This window comes from Calypte anna, chromosome 8 (assembly GCF_003957555.1).
Source record: "Calypte anna isolate BGI_N300 chromosome 8, bCalAnn1_v1.p, whole genome shotgun sequence".
Classification (NCBI taxonomy): Eukaryota; Metazoa; Chordata; class Aves; order Apodiformes; family Trochilidae; genus Calypte; species Calypte anna.
This window is the reverse complement of record NC_044254.1, coordinates 2,883,049-2,906,856: the sequence shown is the minus strand read 5'-3', so window position 1 is coordinate 2,906,856 and position 23,808 is coordinate 2,883,049. Positions and strand designations below refer to the sequence as shown.

The 23,808-nt window shown below is 40.7% G+C and overlaps 1 protein-coding gene across 1 annotated transcript in view; it reads left to right on the top strand.

The window, feature by feature from the left end:
* HMCN1 (hemicentin 1) overlaps positions 1–23,808 on the top strand; it is a 137,392-nt gene that overhangs the window by 93,610 nt on the left and 19,974 nt on the right. The window contains exons 56-86 of the mRNA XM_030455549.1: positions 373–560; positions 1,304–1,400; positions 2,132–2,293; positions 3,213–3,326; positions 3,466–3,668; positions 3,893–3,974; positions 4,100–4,231; positions 4,455–4,604; positions 6,006–6,165; positions 6,890–7,014; positions 7,724–7,907; positions 8,070–8,167; positions 8,524–8,802; positions 9,374–9,564; positions 10,945–11,026; positions 11,805–11,941; positions 15,096–15,237; positions 16,378–16,522; positions 17,085–17,212; positions 17,551–17,707; positions 17,885–18,006; positions 18,191–18,355; positions 18,545–18,652; positions 19,089–19,226; positions 19,367–19,501; positions 19,773–20,042; positions 20,376–20,566; positions 20,933–21,146; positions 21,654–21,788; positions 22,264–22,454; positions 23,154–23,235. Of these exons, the coding sequence (XP_030311409.1) occupies positions 373–560; positions 1,304–1,400; positions 2,132–2,293; positions 3,213–3,326; positions 3,466–3,668; positions 3,893–3,974; positions 4,100–4,231; positions 4,455–4,604; positions 6,006–6,165; positions 6,890–7,014; positions 7,724–7,907; positions 8,070–8,167; positions 8,524–8,802; positions 9,374–9,564; positions 10,945–11,026; positions 11,805–11,941; positions 15,096–15,237; positions 16,378–16,522; positions 17,085–17,212; positions 17,551–17,707; positions 17,885–18,006; positions 18,191–18,355; positions 18,545–18,652; positions 19,089–19,226; positions 19,367–19,501; positions 19,773–20,042; positions 20,376–20,566; positions 20,933–21,146; positions 21,654–21,788; positions 22,264–22,454; positions 23,154–23,235 (4,707 nt within the window). The remainder of the gene's footprint in view (positions 1–372; positions 561–1,303; positions 1,401–2,131; positions 2,294–3,212; positions 3,327–3,465; positions 3,669–3,892; positions 3,975–4,099; positions 4,232–4,454; positions 4,605–6,005; positions 6,166–6,889; positions 7,015–7,723; positions 7,908–8,069; positions 8,168–8,523; positions 8,803–9,373; positions 9,565–10,944; positions 11,027–11,804; positions 11,942–15,095; positions 15,238–16,377; positions 16,523–17,084; positions 17,213–17,550; positions 17,708–17,884; positions 18,007–18,190; positions 18,356–18,544; positions 18,653–19,088; positions 19,227–19,366; positions 19,502–19,772; positions 20,043–20,375; positions 20,567–20,932; positions 21,147–21,653; positions 21,789–22,263; positions 22,455–23,153; positions 23,236–23,808) is intronic.

Genomic DNA, 23,808 nt, shown 5'->3' with positions numbered 1-23,808 from the left:
TGGTCGACATCCTCTTATCTTTTACCTTGTTAAACTCTTATCTATGCTTATAACCTGCTAAATTCCCATCCATGCTTACGATGTGCTAAATTCCCATCCATGCTTATGATGTGCTAAATCCCCATCCATGCTTATGATGCAAAGATCATGGTATTACTTACATCTAACAGAAGATCATGGGTTCTGTTAGATGTACTGATTTCTTACCAGTCTCTGCTCATATGTTGCATGGCCACGTTCTCTGAGCCATGCTTCCATACTAAATCTCTCCACAAACAACAAACCCAGTAGCAACAAACAAGCAAAACAATACCAAAACCATGGAGGCAGATACTAAGCCACAGTGTTCTTCTTGTTTTGCTCTTTTTGTAGTGCCACCATCCATCAGCAGAGCAGAGGGTGACCTGCCTGAAGAAGTGACTGTGCTTGTGAAGAAGGCTGCAGTGATGGACTGTGTGGCAAGTGGCAGCCCTGCTCCCAGCATCACCTGGCACAAGGATGGCCACCTCCTAGCAGAAGACAACAAATACAAGTTTTTGTCCAATGGAAGGAGGCTACAGGTAGCTCTTAGTCAATAACCTGTTTTGTAGCATCACAAACACAAACTGCCCATAAAGGCAAAACTGTTGAGATTTGCTAAGGATGAGATGATGGAAAAAAAAATTTCCTACAAGGTGCTACAAACCTTCAGAGCTTTTGTCCCTCGTTCCCTGTCCCTCAGCTCCTTCTTCCTACTCCTATGCAGTTCCCTCAGTTGTGCTGACCCAGCTTTTTGTGGAGTCCTGGTGTAACCACATCAGTGAAATCACTTGGTTTCAGATTATTTGTTTCAAATTATTTGTTTCAAATAATGCCACACACCTCTGCCTTCAAATCAATGAATAATAGTGGGTGAAACTCTTAAAACAGTCACAGAGCTGAGCTTGACTCTCTTGATTTTCTTAACATGATCCAAGAATATAGTAAAATATAAAGAACATTAAGATTTTTATTTCAAGTATTTTGTGAATAGTTTTGTTACTCACTTTGAAGTAATTAGTGTGAAAGATTCCCTGTTGGCTTTTCTGGAGTTTTGAGATGTGCACAACTTTGCTTAACAGATCCTGAAAGGAGGAGCATCACTGGAAGTTCCTTAAATAACCAACTTCTTAAGACTGCAAAGGCATTAGCAAGAAACCAAACCACTTAAAACCTGCTGACTTGCAGCCCCCTTGGGGACACTGGGGAGACACCAAAACTTGATACTTTAACAGTAAATTGTCTTATAACTTAGTTAAACAACTCTCTTGTTTCTTTCTCTTAGATTTTGAATTCCCAAATAGCAGATACTGGCAGGTATGTCTGCATTGTGGAGAACATAGCTGGAAGTGCCAAAAAAAATTTTAACCTGAATGTTCATGGTGAGCACAATAATCTGTAATTCTCTGGTTGTCTTCTTTCACATCTTAGTTTAGCTTGAATGTGTTCATTTTAGCAGAGAGCTTAGGCACATGCTTGGCTTTATATGTTCAAGTTTTCTTTTTGGGTGTGACAGAGATTCTGATGTACTAGAAATCAGAAAGTTTAAGGTACCTTGGCAAAACTGAGCTCATGGCACCCCATGTCTTCAGCTCTTTCTGTGTGTTCCATGTTGGTGGAAGTGATTATTGAGGGAGCCATGTGGAGTGTACACTGTGTAGGTGCTGATAAACCCTGAAATTATGACTGAAAACAGAGATATGGCATTGTAAAAGCTTACTTTTTAAAATTTTCTCCTTTAAGATTCCTTTCTGTTCTTTTTGTTGTTGTTGAGTTAGAATAGGATTAAAATAAATTTGGGCTTTTTGCATCACAAGTGTAAAAAAAAATATAAGCAAGAAATTAAGATGTTTTCCATTATTATTTAAAAACAGTGTAGTCCACCTCTTCCCCTTACCTCTCCCTATATAGCTTCAAAGATCAGGATATCTCTAGTTAACATTTCAGCCTTTAACTTCTTTATTTCTTCTATTTTATTTGGGAGTCTTCTACATATATGATCAGTATCTTGGCCCTTTGGTAAACTCAGCAATTCAGCTTTATTTTAATAAACCAGGATCTTGTGGAATACTGTTTCCTGGGATGGCTGCTATGAATGTATTTCCCTCCACAGTTCCTCCAAGTGTTGTTGGTACCAATCCTGAGAATTTGACTGTGGTAGTGAATAACTTCATCTCTCTGACTTGTGAGGTCACTGGCTTTCCACCTCCTGATCTCAGCTGGCTCAAGAATGGCAAACCTATCAGTTTGGATACCAGTGCTTTTATTGTGACTGGTGAGGAACCTCAGCTATTTCTGCAGCTTTTGGACCCAACTTCTGTCTGGTTTGTCTTGATGTGGGCAATGGCCACTATTTATGGAGGTGGTGTAATCTTAATATTGCTCCAGTGAGTGGGCAAGACACTTGGCCCACAGTGTTAAATAATCCCTTGGCTGATGGGTGGGTTTACTGGGAAATAAAACTGGTGTCTCAGTTTAGTGGTCAGGGCAAACCAAAAACCAGGGTTCAGAATTGTTACCCCCTGAACCCTCCCAAGGGAAGATAAAAGGGGAATAAGGACAAGAGGCTTGAAGGTGGGAAATTAAAAGTGAAACAGGGAAAGAGCAGTAACATGTGGAATGAGAGGCTAATATATACAAACATAAAAACAAATATTGGGGTTTTTTACAAATATAAAAAACCCCAAACTCCTTGATCACAGAGGTGATCACAGGGTCCTCTGCAAGCAGGGCTGATTTGGGAGACAGCTCTTCCCAGAACCTGATGGCTTTGGTTGCTTCAGAGTATGTGACAGGTTGATGGAAAAGTAGGAGCCTCTCCCAAGACTTCCAAGTGCAGCAAAGCAGCAGGAAGAAGGGGAGCAGGGAGGGGTTGAGCATCCGGTCCTCCTGGCTTTTATAGAGGATGGCAGAATATGGGAGGGAATCTTGACTCCTCTATATTTTTGATTCAAACTTAAAATTAACAGCACTTACTGATTTACCCCAAATTTTAGTTCACTTGGAACTAAAGGATTGGAATTTTTTTTTAATTATTAATGTATCTTAAAAAGCAGTGGCAGTGCATTGCTTTGATGACTCTGAGGTTAACTCAGTGCCTCTTATCAGTCTGTTGGACCTGTAATTTTAAAGTAGCATTTGAGATTGATAAAATAACCAGAGAATAAACCTCAAACCCTCTCTTTTTACTTTAGGTGCTCGGACTCTGCAGATTCCCCGAGCCACATTGCCAGATGGTGGTGAATATACTTGTATTGCCAGAAATCAAGCTGGGGAAAGTCAGAAGAAGAGTTTCCTAACTGTGCTTGGTCTGTTTCTTAATATTTTCTGCAATGTTCTTGCTTTGAAAATGCATTGTTTTGTATTTTTTGTACTAGTTTGTTTTGGGTTTTTTTTTTTGTCCTTTCACAAAATAAAGACAGAAATAACTCTGAGCTTTTTCTACAGTGCCCCCAAGCATCAAAGACCATAGTAGGACCTCACTGACAGTGCTGAATGTCAGAGTGGGCACCCCAGTGATGTTGGAGTGTGAATCCAATGCTATCCCACCTCCAGTCATCACCTGGTACAAGAACAGACGCCTCATTTCAGAGTCTGCAAATGTGGAGATGTTGGCAGATGGGCAGAGGTTAAGAATCAAGGGTGCAGAGGTAGGCCAGGCTGTGGGGTGCTGCATCTCTACATCTGCTGCTGTTCTACTACTGTTAAGCAACTATTTTGCTCTTTACTGAAGTGTTCCACTATGTAGATATATTTTTTGAAGCCCTTCCCTTCTCTGAAAACAACCCTGAGCTGGCAAAGGCTGTTAGGATCTCTGAACTGTAGCATTAAAAATAAGACTATAATAAGGTTTTCTTAATTTATTTTATTTTAGGTTTCTGACACAGGACAGTATGTATGCAAAGCCATAAATATTGCAGGGCAAGATGATAAAAATTTCCATCTTAATGTTTATGGTGAGCATCCTCTGCATTATCTATAGTAGTTATTATAATATCATGGACATTGTAGACAGTTCAAAATCAGTTTGGAAAAATACTTGGTAACCAAACAATTCTTATTGCTTCCATTCTCTTTATAGTGCCACCAAATATAGAAGGCCCTGAACAGGAGTTGGTCAATGAAACTATCAGTAATCCTGTTACCTTTGTCTGTGATGCTACTGGGATTCCTCCACCTACAATAGTGTGGCTTAAGAATGGAAAACCAATGGGTAACATTCTCTCATGCTCTTTTTCCCCACTTTGGAACACCTCTCATCTATTTTTTGTTCCTTCTTCATCTGTTTCTAGACAACCTCTTTTGTTACCTGTCTAGAATCTTGGTTAGAATAATTTTTTTAATTATTATTTTGAAATTCCAATGAAAAAATGTCTCAAGATGTGTTTGGTTTCTGTGGCCTGGTTTGGAATGACTACTTGTTGATCTATTTTCAGAAAACTCTGATTCTCTTGAAGTTCATGTTTTATCTGGTGGAAGCAAACTTCAAATTACTCGTTCTCAGCTTCTGGACAGTGGCACCTACACTTGTATTGCCTCAAATGTTGAGGGAAAAGCTCAGAAAAGTTATGTGCTTTCTGTTCAAGGTAAGGATGGGAGTGCAGTGAGTAGAACTGGTTAATCATAGAGTCATAGAATCACAGAATTGGCTGGGCTGGAAGGGACCTCAGAGATCATCAAGTCCAACCCTTGATCCACTCCCGCTGCAGTTCCCAGCCCATGGCACTCAGTGCCACATCCAGGCTCTTTGGAAAGATCTCCAGACACGGAGAATCCACTACTTCCCTGGGCAGCCCATTCCAATGCCTGATCACCCTCTCCAGAAAGAAATTCTTTCTCATCTCCAACCTAAACCTCCCCTGGCACAACTTGAGACCCTGCCCTCTTGTCTTGCTGAGAGTTGCCTGGGAAAAGAGCCCAACCCCCCCTGGCTCCAACCTCCTTTCAGGGAGTTGGAGAGAGTGATGAGGTCTCCCCTGAGCCTCCTCTTCTCCAGCCTCAACACCCCCAGCTCCCTCAGCCCTTCCTCACAGGACTTGTGCTGGATCCCTTCACAGCCTCCTTGCTCTTCTCTGGACCTGCTCCAGCACCTCAATCTCCTTCCTGAGCTGAGGGGCCCAGAACTGGACACAGGACTCAAGCTGTGGCCTCACCAGGGCTGAGCACAGGGGCAGAATCCCTTCCCTGGACCTGCTGGCCACGCTGTTCCTGAGCCAGCCCAGGATGCCATTGGCCTTCTTGGCCACCTGGGCACACTGCTGGCTCCTGTTCAGCTTCCTGGCAATCCAGACTCCCAGGTGCCTTTCTGCCACTCTGTGCCCAGCCTGGAGCTCCCCATGGGGTTGTTGTGGCCAAAGTGCAGGACCCGGCACTTGGCCTTGTTGAACCTCATCCCGTTGGGATCAGCCCAACTCTCCAGTCTGTCCAGGTCCCTCAGCAACAATTGGTTTTACTATCTGGAGTAACAATCTTGGCTCACTGGATAGCATGGCTGTCACCTGTGTACAAGGGTAGGAGGACAGGCTCCAAAAAGCTGCTGGCTGAGGTGGAGAGTGTGGCTGTTCAAGAAGAATATGATTGTCCTGACACAATACAGTATTTGACTGTGCACTGAGCATGGGGTGAGGAGATAAACAGACATTTAATTATGACAGTACAGTTGGATGTTTAATGAAATGGGTTTTGTCATTGTTTTTGTACATCTTAGCATTGTTTGAGAGCTGTTTATATTGAATGTAATGGCAAAGGTGTGCTAGAATTTTGTAGATTCAGCTGTATTAAGGAATGATTTCAGTGACTTTGAATTTTTCCTTGCAAAACCCTCTCTAGAAAAAATATAACCATGTACTTTCTAAACTAGATTTAAATGGTACTGCAACAAATGCTAGGACTCATGAGCTACTGCAGTGTGCCTTTTAATAGTTGAGATTATGTTTCTTGCTGACCTCTTTCCTTCTTCTTCTCTTCCCTCTATTATTCATTTCCAGTTCCCCCAAATATTGTTGGCTCTGAAGTGCCCAGTGAGGTCAGTGTCCTCCTAGGAGAGAGCACCCAGCTGGTCTGCAATGCCCATGGAGTACCCACACCTCTTGTGCACTGGCTTAAAGATGGAAAACCACTTGCAAGTGATGATTTACAAAGAGCAAGGCAAGCCAAAATAAGCAGACACTCTTCTTGTATAATTTTAAACCCCAGCCCTTTAGAGGGTGTGTGAAGAGGACCTAAGTCTTAGCTTAGCCAGGTTAAGAACATTGTCACCCTCTTTAGCTTCTTCAAATCTACAATAATTTGTTGCTACTTGGATTGTTTATTTTTATATTTAATTTATTATTTTTTTACAGAGTTAAGTGTATGATATCTATTTCTTTCTCAGTTTATTGGTGAAAGTTTCTCCATTAAAGTGTATTAAGTTCATTAAAGTTTATTAAATCAATGACTTCCATTTAGTCCATTTGGAGGGTAAAGATGTGAGAGAAGGAAACAGTCTACTCTTGATCCTTTTCATTATGGTCTTTTCAAAAGTCTGGCTGGAATTTATTACATCTACACATCTTTTATATCACTCCAGTGGTGGTGACTCCCTGGCCAGCCTGTGCTGGGGCCTGGCAACTCGTTCAGTAAATAAGTTTGTCCTAATATCCAACCTGAATGTTCCCCACAGCAAAGGGGTTGGTTTAAGCACACACACCATCTTCTGTGCCCAGCCTTTGTCTGAAAATGTGTGTGTATACATCTCTAGGAAAACCTTCCTAGCCTATCTCTAATTCTTTCACCATATTTCCATCAGGACAGAGTTGATTTAGATGTATAAAACTGGTTTATGTATTCCTGGCAAACAAAAAACCTCAGTGTTTTATGACCTCCCTTGCAGAGTAACTCCAGATGGCAGCACATTAAACATCTTCAAAGCCCTCAGTTCTGATACAGGAAAATACACTTGTGTGGCTACAAATCCTGCAGGAGAGGAAGACAGGATTTTCAACTTAAATGTATATGGTGAGTTTTTAGAGATGTAAAACTGAAATCTGTAAGCCTGGCTCTGAAAGTGCTCCCTTAAGAGGGCCAAGAAAGGAATGCCTGGCTTCAGTCTGCTGTGGCATGCATGTGTTTCCAATTTCATGTGCTGTAGATATTGCAGTTTATTGCTCAGGATGCACTGTCAGTGACAAAACGATTGAAATCACAGTTAAATGTGTTTTGGGATAAGCAGATGAATTCCTTTGGTGTGTTTCTTCATAGAGGAATTCTGCTTGCAGCATTTTTGGTTTGGTTTGTTTTTTGTTTTGTAGAGGATGATGCACTTGGGACAGATTTACTGATACTGATTTTTTGTTACTTTAGTTTATCTTCACTAATTCCAATCTAACTACATCAGCTTAAACCAGAGGAGAATGGTAGATAACTAATAGCTAAGGGTTCCCCTTGATGATAAATGGTTTATTTACAGTGTAAAAGGAAATGGTAGAGTTTTGAATGAAATTCTTGCAGTTTGTAATTCAGAAGATAGTGAGCATAACTCTTCTTTAGCAGTGCTGTACTAGTGCTCAGTGTTATTGTTAGAGGATTTACTCTTTAAAGAAACAGGGATTTTCATATTAAATTGCCTGTGGAGCTTTAAGTGCAGGATTTCCTGCAGGGTAACACATGTAGAATGGTTTTGAGAGTGAGTTTTAATATCTTCCTTTTCAATGTTCACAACATGTAGTTCCTCCAACAATAGCCAATCATAAAGATGAGCCAGAGGACCTCACTGCCCTTTTGGACACCTCCCTAAATATTGAGTGTACTGCTACTGGAACCCCACCACCCCAGATAAACTGGCTGAAGAATGGCCTTCCTCTCTCTGTCTCCTCCCAAGTCAGGTTGCTGTCAGCTGGGCAAATTCTCAGGTTGGTTTTTCTCTCTTTTAATGAGCTGAGTTTTCCACTCTCTTTTGCTTACACCAGCATAAGTCTGCTAGTATTTTTGGAAACAAGAATAAAATTTGATCCAAACCATAATAAAGTTAATGTATTCCATTTACAGCTTGCTTAAAGTTATTTTCTTTTTAGACTTACCCGGGTACAGATTCCTGATACTGGTGTGTACACTTGTGTGGCATCTAACAGGGCTGGACTGGACAACAAACATTTCAACCTAAAAGTTTTTGGTGAGTTTCTCTGCAATGTAAAGAATCTTATTTCTTCATTTCTTAAACCTGATGCTCCTTTTTCTTTCTCACCAATGGAAGGTTTCAGAAAGACACATGCATTGCATAGATAATCATTGGGGAAATATTAGAGTTGTTTGTTGGTTTGGTTTTAATGGACAGTGTGACTTGAATGGGCACCCATAATGTGTCACAGTTTTTTTAGGAAGAATAAGAGTATTTAAATTCTAAGTGATTTTTCACACATGCTAAGCATGAACATAAGTGGTGATATAAAGAGGTAGCTGCATTCCAGCTCTTCAGAATTAAATGTCAGGGTTGTGCTCAGTATGAACCAAATCTTTGTTTCTCAACAGCACCACCAAACCTGGATAATGCAGGAGGAACAGAGGAGGTGACTGTGGTCAGAGGCACTTCAGCTGTGATGAAGTGTCTTGCTGATGGCACTCCTGTCCCCACTGTGTCCTGGCTTAAAAATGGACAACCTCTGAGCCTGGGAGCTCACCTGATGCCAAGTAACCAAGGAATGGTCCTTCATTTTGGGAAGGCAGAGATTGGTGACACAGGCAAATACACTTGTGTAGCATCCAATGAAGCTGGGGACACCAGCAAACACTTCTCCCTCAAAGTTCTGGGTGAGTGGTTACCTTTCCATCCAACAAAATACAAGCACTAACTGAGTATCTACTCAGGGCAACAGTTCAAAGAATCTTGAGGGGTAAGGAGCATTTTTAATAAACATCTGCTGTGATAAATAAGGAAGATGCCTAGAGATGTGTGAATGTGTAACAGAGTATATAGTTTTTCCCAAAGTTTTCTGAGTACTAAAGTATGCTATAATTAATAATAAACTAATTTTAAAAAGAATTTGGCTTTTGGTTAGTAGAAATTCAACTTGACAGGATGATATCCCAGCTGAAGGTACAACAGCTAAAGGGCTAATAAATATTCACTGATATTTATTATATTTTACCTGGGATTATGGTAACATTTTCTAACTATTAATGCCAACTTGGAAACTATGCAAATTAACAGAGAGATGAAGAGAGGCAGATGGAAATTATATGAGATACTTAGTGAGTTCATGACACAGCCAGAAATAATATTAATGTAGCCTAATTTTACAGACTCCAACCCCAAGGCTGCATTTCAGGTTTTATAGGCTTTTTGAGTCAATAAAGAACTCAAATGTTTTTCCTTCTGCAGCACCACCTCACATCAATGGCTCAGATCAATCAGAAGAGCTCTCTGTCATTGTTAACAACCCTCTTGAGCTTCTCTGCATGGCTTCTGGCATTCCAGTCCCCAAAATCTCCTGGATGAAGGATGGGCACCCACTTCTGCAGAATGATAATGTGCATGTCCTAAGGGAGGGCCTTCAAATCACCAGTGCTCAGGTCAGGTATTTGCTTCCAAAGAGGTTTGGTTTTGTAAACCTAGGGAGAGCACAGAACTTCCTGCTGGTGTGTAACCACGAACAGGTATCCTAAAAAGTCTCTATTAAGCCATCCACCTCCATTTGCAGTTGGAGAATGTATTTTTCAAGCCTTACCTCAGAGATTCTATACAGAAGCACCAGTACTATTATTAGTAGCATTGTTATTTCAAGTTCATTTGAGAATTCTGTCTTTTTCCTTTTTCTTTTCTTATTTTTTCTTTTTTTTTTCTTTTATTGTATTTTTTTGATTGATACCTCTTGATACAAAGCAGACCAATCAGAGCTTTTTCAGGGTTTAATTCTGGTTTTAGTCTGTAATGGAACCTATTCTTGGTCATTTCCTGCCTAGGTGTCTCTTGTTACTGTCTCTTGCTTTTCCTCTCTCATTCTTTCTAGTTCTTCCCCAACCTTTCTTCTCTTTCCATTAGCTTGGATTTTCCCAATATCCATTTACTTCTCATGTGTCTAAGCCATAGATAACACAGAAAAGCTGCATTTGCAGCCATCTCTCTGCAGGTTGAGAAAAATAAAGTCAATAGAAAGAAATTCAGATTAATTCAGACAAGGAAAGAATCCATGGAAAAATAACCTTTAGAAACCTGCACCAATAAACTGAGGCTTGATTCAGCTGTGGCCAGCCAGACTCAAGTTCACTAGCCAGAAGTGGGACAGGGCTTGGGGCTGATTGCTGATTGTTTTGTTTGTAAGACAAACACTCCTTATCTTTACAATAAAGAGTCAACAGGAAGGAGAAAACATGGAAGGTTATAATGAGTGTGTGAGCACAAAAGGATTTTCTCTGGACCCAAACTGCCCCTTGCTTGAATTCATACAATCAGTTCCATCTTTATTGATTACTTGTTGCAAAAAGCATCACAAAGAGAAGGGTTCTTGCTGGAGACAGGTTATCTGGGGAAATTATATTCCTAAGCCATCTCTGTACAGTCACACCACTGATAAGTATAGAAGTTTTTAAGAGTTTTATTAATTTATTTTCAGGCATTCCTTATGTATTGTGTTCATATTTCATAGAATCACAGAATCACTGAATGCTTTGGCTTGGAATGGATCTTAAAGACCATCTAATTCCAGCCCCCTGGAATGGGTAGGAACACTTTACTCTTGACCAGGCTGCTCCAAGCCCCATCCAGCCTGGCCTGGAACACTTCCAGGGATGAGGAAGCTTTTTTGGGCAACCTATACGAGTGTCTCACTCCCCTCACAGTGAAGAATTTCTTCCTTCAGGGCTGCCTCTTGCTGTCAATGTTTGTATTTCAGAGTTTTTCTGAACTGTTCCTGTATTTTGACATAGCTGCTGATGTTGTTTGTGTGTTTCCAGGTGGAGGACACAGGAAGATACACGTGTTTGGCATCTAGTCCAGCAGGAGATGATGATAAGGAATATTTAGTAAGAGTGCATGGTAAGTTTAATTTAGGTAAAAAATATTTTCTTTTAAACTATAAAGTGCTAAGGTACATATCAGGATCTAATTTAACAAGTAATGAATTGCTAATGAAGATCTATTACGTGTTTTGAGAAAGTCATATTACACCATTTGAGCATAAAATTTACATTTCTGAATAAGGGTAACTATTCTGAACAAGATACACAAATAATAGAGAGAGTTCCATCAGACATTTGTGTTAAAATTCTAAGTTTTCTATTTTGAAAACCTAGGAAGGTTACAGATATGACTGTGCAGCTGGATTGAGTTTGCTTGCTGATAAAGGATACTGATAGCTAGAATCATTTTAGGTTTCAGTAGAAAAAGGTAAGAATGTATTTAGAGATGGATATATAAAATGTAATGACAGTAAGGGAAGTGGAAATGGGACTTCTGCAGTTCTGTTACATGTCTTGGGTATGGAACATAACCTTCCTCCTGAAGGTTATGGCTTTTGTGCTTCTTGATATACAGTTTACAGAACTTCTGTGATGTTTCCATCTGGCTTAAATCCTGGTAGTTTTTCATTGAGAATGGAATTTTGATTGATTTCTGTCACAGTAGATTCCAGTGTGTGACTTAAAAAGCATTTAAACAAATGTGATGTATTTAACACAGGTACTGAAAATTAGAACTAAATAATGATACTGTAGCCTTGCAAGTATTTTAAACTTCAGAAATAAACTGGAATTTTTCAGTGAATAATTTTAATGGTATCTCATGTGTGTGGTGTTTTTGTTCATTTTTGTAACAGTTCCTCCAAACATTGCTGGTACCAGTGGTCCACAGGACCTCACTGTGCTGCAGAACAGACAAGTTCTTCTGGAATGCAAGTCAGATGCTGTGCCACCTCCAACAATCTCATGGCTCAAAAATGGACAACTTCTAGAGGTATAGGGGTTATGTTATGTTATTTCTCCTAGTCCTTTGCCCCCACCCCCCTTTTTTTTTTTTACACACAGTGCCTGAGGTTTCTTATTCTGCTCACTTGCCCCTTCAGTGCAGTCCAAGTTATTGTGCCTTGAATTGAAGAGTAGCTGTGTAGCCCCAGTACAAATCCAGTTAGTGCTAAATGAGTATCTGAAGCTAGCAAGCATGTTGAGTGGCCATCCCTCTGTTACTTGTTCTTTTTTCCTTTAGGGGGATCCCTTGCTCCTCCTGGATCCTCTGAACAATCCTAGAAGCCTTCGGTATACTCCTGAATGGCTTCCCAGGAAAGGTAGCTGAGAAAAGACTCTATGTTTCCTTTGGGTATATTATGCATCCTCACATTTAGTAGCATTTAGAAAGGAATCAAAATTCTTTTTGTTGTAAAAAAAGAAAACAGGTTGCTAATCACCATGCTTTTGTATCAAAAGCACCATTTTCACTCAGAATTCCATGTGGTGTCATGTTAAGGCATCGAGTCTTTGCTGGTTAAGAGACAATGAGGATGGTTTATATAGAAATAATTTTTTACTCCCCATGCTCCTCCTTGGGTTCACTCAGAAACCAGGTGCTTTTCAACAGAACAGTTGAAATTCAGTTATTAATTGAACTTAGTTATAATTTTGTCTCAGTTGGTTAAGAGACAATGAGGATGGTTTATATAGAAGTAATTTTTTACTCCCCATGCTCCTCCTTGGGCTCACTCAGAAACCAGGTGCTTTTCAACAGAACAGTTGAAATTCAGTTATTAATTACTTATTATTTTATCTCAGTTGATCTTTACTCATCAATAAAGAGCAGACAAGTTCAGCTAATGAATTGTGTCTTGCTAAACTGGAGACTGTTCACCCAAAGTTCTGCTGATGTGCTGTCCTTATGGCATGCCATTCCTCAGACTCTTTCTCTGTTGTAAACTTACAAGAACAAAATATCAATGGAATAAGTAAGAATATGATGGGTGATTATGTCTTACTAAATAGAGCCCAAGAGCTTGCTAGTGACATGTACAAAAGAGTGACACTCTTCTTCTGGATGGTGACTTCTTTATTTGGGTCACTTCTTTTATTCTATGTTGAATGATAGCACAGTTGAACAAGTCTTGGAAGTCCAGTTGGTGAATACCATTTTTCCTTGGAAGTTCTGTGCTATCAAAACAGCACTTAAAAATAAGCTGTGAAAAGAAGCCACTGTTACCAACTATTTTCCAGAAACCAAAGCAGTAGAGGATCATTATGATAGACACAGATATTCAGCTGAAGACCTGCAAGATAACTTCTGTAATGTTAGTTCTCTTCTTGATTCCTGAATTCACATTCCTAGGGAAGGACTGAGGCATCTTGGCTGTGTGATGTGGTCAATCCCCTGCCTTTTGATGTATAATAAAGTAGGGACTTTAGAGTCCCTGTCAGTCTCTAGAGTGAGCTCTCTTCCAGCACTAAACTGAAGTTATAAATGTAGTTCAGATGCAGAACTTGATTTGTCCCATATATTTTTACTAATAGACTTCAGTAGCAGGTTTGTGCTGTTCCCCACCATCCTTCTCAGTCTTCAGCTTAGCTTATCTAGATATATACTCTGGATATCAAGAACACATTAGTGTCTTCCCAAATGCCTGGTTGCTTTCTTAACCTCAAAGATGTGTAATAACCCACCAATACTGTGCAACTGGGAGAGAGGAAATGCTCTGTGCCATTTCCTTCTCCTCATCTTGGGGAAAAAATGAGGTTTCACAGTGATGAGAGGTCTGGAGAAAGTCAGATTTTCAGGTTGCAGTGTTAAATCTGTTTCAGTCATCAGTGCTTTTTGTGAAACAGTCTTGTGGTGGAGGGTGTCATTCCTCCTGGTTCTGTTTTCTCCCACTGTGCAGATTTTGAGGTCTGCTCTCTACCTCTGTGTGCTTGGAGATGGAATCCTGCAGCATCACCATTTCTGGTAGCAGAGCTATTGATAGATCTTAGCCCCAGCAGCTTTGGAGTCCCTGTACTCTTCATTGATTTGGAAAGGCACATTGAGTGTTAAGAAAGGAAGTAGATAAGAGTATCTTGACCTAATCTGACTTTATTTAAACACTGAAAGAATTGCTGAATTTGTGTTTTTTTGTTTTTTTTTTTTCAAAGATACATTTTCTGGCATATATTGAGTAGTGCATAAGGATCAAATGATAGCTACACTGCCCATCTTGTATCATCTACAGGCATCTGTGTTTAGAAACCATAAAACAGGCTGTGTACTCACAGGAACTACCAGTTATTACCCCATATCTGACTGCAGTCCACTCTGGCAAATCCTTTCCCCTCTGAAGCTCCATCACTGCTCTTTGTTCTGCATTGGTGGACTTGCTGAGTGGATGCCTAATGCAGAACTGGGTGAGCTGACCCAGTTCTTGGTTGTAGTTCCTGTCCTCAGATCTTCTAGCCAAAACAGTAGATATTTTTTAGTAGATTTCATCTAAAATGTGGATAGCACATGCTGGAAAAGTTTGAGTTTCTGTTCTTTTTCTATTGCTTTTTTGTTTGGTTGTTTTTTGGTTGTTTTATCCACTCAGGTTTTTGAACACTTGTAGTTGCTATCACTGTCAGACATTTGTGCAGATCTGATCCAGGCTGGGTGTGGTAAAAAGGTTTTGACTCTAAACAGGCACCCAAGCAGGTGCTGTGAAGTCATTGCAGAGCTGGGCAGAATGCTGGCCTCCTGTTCAGCCATCCCAGCTGCTGAGCTTTGTAGGATAAGTTCATGCTGGATAAACTTATGCTTGTATTCCTTCTGCCTGTGGCATGCATGGATTTAAAAAAAATAAATTAAAAATTAATTGTGTGCTATTTGCTGTCCCCTTCTATAAAAACTGAAAAATCTATGTAACCCAAAAAGCTGTCTTATTCAGGTGCAGGTCCCAGAAAGGGTTTGCAGGGGGAACCATTTATCAGTGATAATTTTGTAAACTTTATTTACCCTCTTATCTTCATGGATGTAAACAAAGTTAAGCCAGCCATTAATTCAGTCCCATGTTTTTTTTGCCCTTCCTTCATGGCTTTTATTACTCTGCAAGGAAAAAATGGTCTGTCTTCCTAAAGAGGATAATGCTCAAGTTAAATTTGTCAAACTCTCTTTTACCTTTTAGGGAACTCCTCGAGTCCGGATCCTGTCCAGTGGGAGGTACCTGCAGATAAACAATGCTGACCTCAGGGATTCAGGAACCTACGTGTGTGTGGCAAGGAATATTGCAGGAGAAATGACCAGGGAGTTCCTGCTGACTGTACATGGTAAACTCTTGTCCAGTCTTATGCATTTTGATCCTTGCATGGTGTTTCCACAGCAGTTCAACTGACAGAAGTATCAGCTGTCTCTTCCTAGTGTTGGCCACTGAGGCTGTGTCTAAACTGGCTGAACAAGTTTATTTTATTCACATGGGTGCCACCATCTGAGGCCACAGCTGTCCCCTGCACTCAAGGATGAGTTAGGGACTTGCAGGGCTTCCTCTCCCTCTGTCTGTGCTTGCTGCTAATGGAAGCTGCTGTGCATCTGGCTCTCATCCCCAGAGTCAGGACTCACACACACCCAGAATGAACTCCCAGGTCCAGAACTTCTCTTAGAGAAATTCTTTTCGGATTTGACTGGCACCTTGGGGACTGGGTTTTGTATCTGGCTTGGCCATTGATTCTGCAAGTTATTTGAAAACTAGGGCTGCTTCTCCACCCCTGTAAGCAGCAGGTGGTAGGAGGATAGGGCTTAATAGGGCTTGATGAATCTTCAGGCAACCTGATCTCGTGGAAAGTGCCCCTGCTTATGCAGGGGGTTGGATCTTTAAGGTCCCTTCCAACCCAGGGTGTTCAGTGATTTCTCCAAAGGGCCCTGTGCATCTCCATACATGTCCTGCACTACCATAGGCCTGAATTTCATTTTAAATCCATTTATTTTCTCACCTCTAGTCTGATGTGAAAGTACTCTGCTGATAATAAACTTTTTTCCTAATTCTACTCTGTTCACAACCCAGTTATGTACCTGTATTGCACTCTGTCCCCACCATGACTATTCCTACTGGTCCAATTAAAATCTCTTTTTCTCCTTAATTTATAAATAGGAAGCAGGATATCACTACAGCCTTCTTTTGCTGAATTAAATATGCTGAACTCTTTTACAGTTTTAGCTCTATGATAACCTGTGTGGTAACTTGCAGAAATACTCTACAGTGCATTTCAGGCAAACTTTCTTTTTTGTTCCCTGCTGCATTATGGCAATTACTGTGTGCTGCTCAAACTGGTAAGAACTTGTTTCTGTCATTGCTACCATCCCTGTACCTGTTTTCATCTGTTTAGCTGATGCATCTCTTATCAGGTGTTTAGTGTCACTCATTGCAGAGTGAAGTTGTGTTCTTATCTCATCAGTGTTCCTTCTCTTTGCAGTTGCTCCTACAATCCAGAGCAGTCCTCAAGCTGTTGCTGTGCATGTAAATGCTTCTGTTGTTCTGGAGTGTGTTGCAGAAGGAGTCCCAACCCCAAGGGTTACATGGAGGAAGGATGGGGCTGTTCTTACTGGAAACAATACAAGGTATTATCCAAAAGTCAGCATAAATTAGTATTATTTTTTTTTAAGAATGTAGTAATTACAGAAATCTTAATTAGACATCTAGAACTTATAAATTAGTTTTGTCTTCACAGATGAGAACTAGTATTTCTACTAGCATCTCAAATAGACCCAAGTGTTATGTGATGATAGAAACAGTAATAATACAAAGAAGTTGTTCTACAGAGAAGTAGCAGTACCTAAGGTTTCATCCTTGATTCTTAAGGACAAAAAACTCCTTTAACAACCAAGTCCAATAATAATTATTCTGATGTTAAAGATTTTGCATAAGCACAGAAGATCTGTGCATTTTTAGATATACATGGAGTTTTTGAATTAATCCAGGCAGTTTCCTGCAGACCAAAAGCTACTTGAGTGTACTCTGGAGTTTCTAATATATAAAACTTTCTATACATGTCCTAGCATCAACTTTTCTTGTTGTGAATAGTTTTTCTCTCCTGATCATCTGAAGGGGAAGTAATTTGGCATTTTCTGGAACTGAGCAAATACTAAGGGTAGTAGAAAAAGATCTGTGGCTTTGTTTCAGGTACTCCATGTTAGAGGATGGGTCTCTACACATCCACTCAGCACATGTGACTGACACAGGAAGATTTGTGTGTATGGCAACCAATGCAGCTGGCACTGAGCGCAAGCGAACTGATCTGCAGGTTCTTGGTAAAAGTTTCTTTTGTAGAGAAATAGTTGGTTTTAATGAGTTGAAATCCAGTAATATAACTTTTCTTGTCCTGACAGATTCCCAGATTCAGTTTTAAATTTAAGCCCCTTTTTAACTGCAAAAAAAAAGGAAAAACTTACTTCTTGTGCACTGGAACTAGAAAGACTTTTTAATAGATCCCATGCTGTATGTTTAGGAAGTTTACTTCTGTCAAGTTACTCCTTAATACATAAACAAGTAAATGTTTTTGAGCAGTTCAGCTCTCCATAGATATGAGAGGGTTGTGGGGGCAAATGTGTATAATTATTCTGAATAATAAGGCTTTGTTTGTCCTTAGTTCCTCCAACTATTGCTCCTGGACATACAAATATTACAGTTACTGTCAATGTGCAGACCATTCTGCCTTGTGAAACCACTGGAATTCCCAAACCAGTAATTAGCTGGAAGAAGAATGGGCATCTTCTTAGTGTTGATCAGAACCAGAATACATACAGGTGAGAGATGTTTTGTATTCACTGTGGGTTTAAAGATTTCTGGGATGATTTTTGCACTTCAAAAATCTAGCCATGCTGAAGTGTAATGTTGTATAGTCAGCAAACTCAGTGCTCTGATTGCCTGGGAAGAAGAAAAAGTATTTCAGTGACTTGCTTTCTTCTCTTTTCTTTGTTCAGGCTCCTGTCTTCAGGTTCCTTGGTAATCATTTCTCCCACTGTGGATGACACTGGTGTCTATGAGTGCTCTGTGTCAAATGATGCAGGAGAAGATCACAGAGCAGTTGAGCTCACTGTGCAAGGTAGAGGGGATTTTGCTTTTACATGTGTATGGCACCCAGAATGTTTAGTGGAGAGGTTTTTTTATAATACCATTCTTTTATGATACTGATATTCATAGATCTCTGGTATTCTCAAGAAAGAGAACTTATTTCCAAGAGTTCATAAAATTGGGCAAGTAACCTTTACACTGATCTCCATTTTTAGTGCCCCCATCCATAGCAGATGAAGCCATGGACCTTTTGGTGACAAAGCTGTCTCCAGTAATAATTTCCTGCACAGCATCAGGGGTTCCTGTCCCCTCTGTTCATTGGACCAAAAATGGCATCAAGTTGCTTCCCAAAGGAGATGGCTACAGAATCCTCCCTTCAGGTACTGTGTGTGACTGGAGCTCAGCTGCAGAAACTCAGGGAAAGAGCGTGACTGTGTACAGCCAGTAATGATTATTTTAAACGAATGCAGGCAATCCCCCAAACAACTCCAGTTTCAAAAAATAGCAACATAACCCTCTTCAGCTGGATGCTGTGAGTACAGGATGCTGTAACCTTCTCTCTTCTGCAGGTGCTGTAGAGATAGCAGCAGCTCAGCTCGAGCATGCAGGGCGCTACACCTGCCTGGCCCGCAACCTCGCCGGCGTCGCACACAGGCACGCGGTGCTGCACGTCCAGGGTAAGGGGGGGAAGCTGGAGGGAAAGTGCATTCTGTCAATAAATGTTGCCTGTTTAATACATGCAGAGTAATGGTGAGGCCATGCTAGACCATCAGCAGTAGTGTCTTGCTCACTTGAGTTGTCTTGTGGATGCCCAGGTTATTCACAGAGTCGCCGGTCTGCTTGTTACAACCCTGATACCTTGGGTAGGGCCCCCCTAGTCCAGACTGCTCTGTTTTGTTTTTGAAAAATGTTTGGAAAATGTATTTTAAAAAACTCCTGCTGAGCATTTTGTTATACTTAAGAGCACCTCCACTGACTCTTCATAAGAATGGCAGAGCACAGGCATTGTTTATTCAGCCTTCTCAGTGTCAGGTTGTCCGATTTTAGTGTATTCTGTATTTTCTAGCCTTGAAATGAAACCTATTGCATTTCCACTTTTATTTTGTTCCACAGAGCCACCAGTTATCCAGACACAGCCAGGAGCTCTGGATGTCATTGTGAACAATCCCATTCTGCTGCCATGTGAAGCAAGGGGCACACCTCAGCCCATCATAATGTGGCAGAAGGAGGGCATCAACATCATCACAACAGGTATTCTCCTACAGCCTGGGGCTCCAGCCTACTTGCTGTAACTCAGAAACTTAGTTTCTCTTTTCTGAGTGTTCATACTTATACCTAAGAACCAAACAAACCAGTCCAGAAGTGTCACACTTTGCTTATATGTGTTTTAGGTGACAACTACACAGTTCTTCCCAATGGCAGTTTACAGATTGCAAAATCCACTCCTGAAGATGCTGGCACTTACATGTGTATTGCTCAGAATCCAGCTGGCACTGCTCTGGGGAAGATCAAACTGAAAGTTCAGGGTAAATCATCTTTTAAACTCTTGCTGTAGTGCTTTACAGGCAAGATATTTGTGCATGCTTTCTGTTAGCTAAAACACAATTCTGAGCACCAAAAATTATTCTAATGCTTTCCTATCTGATCTGGTGTGAAGCTGAATAGAGCCCAGGAGGTTTATTCCCTTTAATTGTCTACTTGGAAAATACACTTTCAGAAGTATTTTCACTAAGAAACAAAGTGTTCCATGCTTCCTACACCATCTAAGTCTTCTAAATTTTTTCTTAATTCTTTCAGTTCCTCCTGTTATTAAATCCCACCTCAAGGAATACGTGGTTCCAGTTGATCAGTCTGTGGCTCTGCAATGTGAGGCTGAAGGCTACCCTGCACCAGAGGTCAGCTGGCATAAAGATGGAGAGGAAATAACAGAGTCCATCAGAAGAAGGATCCTTAGCACTGGAGTCCTGCAGATTGTCTTTGTGCAGCCCAGTGATGCTGGGTGGTACACGTGCATTGCAGCAAACCTGGCTGGGTCCAGCACTGTCAGCATGGAGCTTGCTGTGCACAGTAAGTGGGAGTGTATGGAGGCACCATATGCTCCACAGCAGGAACCTGTGGAGGGTGAGGAGTTGGGGTGTAAGGGAGAAGCTCAGGAAAATTGGACTGCTTAGTGGGTGAGTTTTTGGGTTGTGGAACCAGCCAGTTGCTTGAATTTAGGAAAAATGTTACTTTTCCTTAATTCGGTTTATACTTTATTACAAGTATTGCACTCGTTTCCCTGGTGAGCTTAATGATGGTCACTGGAGACAAGGAGCAGTGCAGAAGATCCAGGCAGTGTGTACTTTTACAGTAGCACTCAGGTAATACACAGAGTAATACTTTTAATAAACCTTCTCACAGTTCCACCCAAGATTCACAGTACGGAGGAGCAGTTCACAGTCAGAGAGGACTCCCAGGCTGTTCTGTCCTGTGTGGCTGAGGGAATTCCAACACCAACAATAAACTGGAAGAAGGACAATACCTTGTTAACAGAGGTAGCAGGAAAATACCAGACTATGCCAGATGGAAACCTCATTTTGGACAATGTTGTGGTAAGTTCCCTAAATCTAAGCTTGCGCTTGACAAGCCTGGCAGTAATAAGACCCTACTTCTCTTTGTTTTCACCCATTTCAGTATTAGTCTTTGTTCTGTTTTGTTTTCATGATCTCAGTGAATGTTGCAAATGTTTACAGATGTTGCTTTTTCCACTGAGATATCTGTGAAAAACTTGTGGTAAATTCTCAGGAGGAGCAAAAAAGAAGTGTAGGTCACCTTTCAAGCTTAGAGGAAGTGAAAGAATTCAGATGAGCATTTCTACTCAATGCATGGTGCAAACATTATGAGCTTCTCTTATTGTTCCAAGTGGTAGCATTGTGTATATATCCCAGTTGAAATTGCCCCAATGTGTTGTCTTGCAGCCTGAAGATTCTGGCAGTTACACCTGTGTTGCCAGCAGTGCTGCTGGAGAAGACACCCACACTTTCACCCTGGTAGTTCATGTGCTTCCAACTTTTACTGAACTGCCTGGAGATGTAACTCTGAATAAAGGAGAACAGCTCAGCCTAACTTGCAAAGCCACTGGGATACCTATACCCAAAATAACATGGACTTTTAACAGTAACATCATTCCAGGTGGGTAACACTGGGTATCACTGGCCTTTCTGCTTTAGTTGTTTTGCCCTATACAACACTGCAGTTAGTGTAAAGAAGAAAAGAAATCTAGAGAGAACAGACATGTTAGATGTGAGGATATTATTATACACAATCATATAATTAAATAGCCTGTGGTATAATTAAATTGTTCTTCTTTAGTCAATAATGTCACACACTAAAACCACTCAGCATCCGATGATATTTATTCAGCATGGAAAAACTGATGCTGTTTCACTCAAATGCAAAGAAAACCCCAGCAGTTCATAAAAATTCAGATGCAGAAACCTTGAAATTAGAGCCAAGATAAGGGAATATGTGTGGACAAATGTCATGGCTTCAAGGTGTCTCAGACATGACGTGGCAGTGGGCTACTGAGCTGGGTTGCTGAATGTCACTGTAATTCATACAACCTTAGGGCATCCCAGACATGAGATGTGTACTTTTAAAATCATTGAAATAACCCTTTACTGTGTGTTCTCCTTTCAGTGCAATACCTTGATGAAAATGGACACAGTGAACTTGTTATTGAAAGAGTATCTAAAGATGACTCTGGCACCTATGTATGCACAGCAGAAAATGTGGTTGGCTCAATCAAAGCTATTGGTTTTGTGTATGTCAAAGGTAAGTAAAATAACTGTAGCTGTGGTCACTCTTAGACACTTTCATGCAGCCATCAGCTTTGATAGTACAATTTCAAACTGGTTTGGGTTGGAAGATACTTTAAGGATTGTCTGGTTCCAATCAGCCTGCCATGGGCAGGGACACCTCCCACCAGCCCAGGTTGCTCCAAGCCCAATCCAGCCTGGCCTTGAACACTTCCAGAGATGGGGCAGCCACAGCTTCTCTGGGCAACCTGTGCCAGTGTCTCACCACCCCTTAGAGTGAAGAATTTCTTCCTAATGTCTAACCCAAATATACCCTCTTCCAGTTAAAAACTCTTAGTCTTGGTTACCTTGTTTATGGCTAAATTGAGAAAAATTGAACCAGGTAATTCATGCTTCAGAAAGTCAGTGGTGATTGGATCCCTACCAGCAGTTTCATGAAGGGCATTTTATTTTGACTCTGCCATTTTCTGTGCCATAACTTGTTTTTTCAGAACCTCCAGTCTTCAAAGGGGATTACAGCTCTAGGCAGACTGAACCATTGGGTGGCAATGCTATGTTGAATTGTGAAGTCAAAGGAGATCCCCCTCCAACCATCCAGTGGCGCAAAAATGGAGTCCATGTTCAGAGTAACAACAGGATCCACCAGCTTAACAATGGCTCTCTGGCTATCTACACCACTGTGGTATGTCACTGCTCTGTTACCATCTGTTTCTGCATTGTAACTTGTTTATAAAGGTGTTTTTTGTATTGCTTTGAAAGGGTGAAGCTAAACATCTAGTTCACTATTGCTTTTACCTTCAGCAGCTGCTGTTTAAATTTAGACTTGAATGAAACTCAAACTATTGTGACAAAAAAAAAACCAAACTCCGAGGGGCTTTCCTCCTCTGTAGCTGCCATTCTCTTTAATAAATTTACTAACTCTTGGTCTGTGAAATCTTGGTCGTGCCCAAATAAATGGGACTTTTGCCTTTTATCTTAAAAGAGCCTACAGAGTGGAGTCATCTGGAAAGCAACTGTCTTCTCATGTGTCTTCTCTTAGCATCTAAATTGCTAGGTGTGAATGGCAAGACCCTTTATTTACCCCCACAAACTCATGTCTGCACTTTGAAATGAAGTTAAAAGCAGTAGCTCCCTTGAGTTTGCTTAAGTTTAAAAAATGCATGATTTGATCCTCAGTGTCAAGGTAGTTAAGGTAAAATTAAATAATAAAAATAATCCACTATATTCTTGATATGTTAATAATGGCAACAACTTGTGATACCCTAGTATTTAAAATCCAGAACATGCCTTGATGTGTTGCAGAAAGTTCAGTCATGAGATGTGCTCTCTAACTGGAAATCCTCATTACCTACATGTTGAGTTTTTGCTTTTTGTTCCCTAGAATGAAGATGCTGGTGACTACAAGTGTGTGGCTACCAATGATGCTGGTGTGGTGGAACGCAGTCTGACGTTAACACTTCAGAGTAAGGCTCAAAGCATTAAGTTTCATGCCAATAGATTGGAGAGATGTGGATAGGTGTGTGCAGCTAAAAAAGTGAAGTTTAGGAGGCTGGACACTGCACTGTAGGTTAAGGTTCAGCTCATCTGTCATTAATATTTAAGTCTAGTTAGTCTAAGCTAGTGAATGAGGTCAAGGAAAAGTAATGTGTAGAGGGTGATTCAGCCTCATCTTAGAAACCAGCTTATGGTTCTTCTTCTCAAATGGCCTGTTTCTCTAACTTCTTTAGAATCCTTTAGAATCCAGTGTATACAACTGGATTAAATTAAGGAAGTTAGGTGAGATGAATCCCCTCTTTCATATATAAATCCCCTCTTTCATATATTCTATTTTCGGCAGAAATAATATTTTAGATTTATTTTTTCACTGGTGGTAGAATTTTTTTCTGTGTAGCATCAAGTAGTGTGGACCTGTGGCTCGTGTTTTTGTTGTCTCTGGACATGATTAGGAGCACCTTTCTGCAGGCTTTATGGAAAGCAACACATTTTAGAAGACTGTGTGCTCTTGTAGTCATGCCTCAATTCCAACTCTGGTCCTC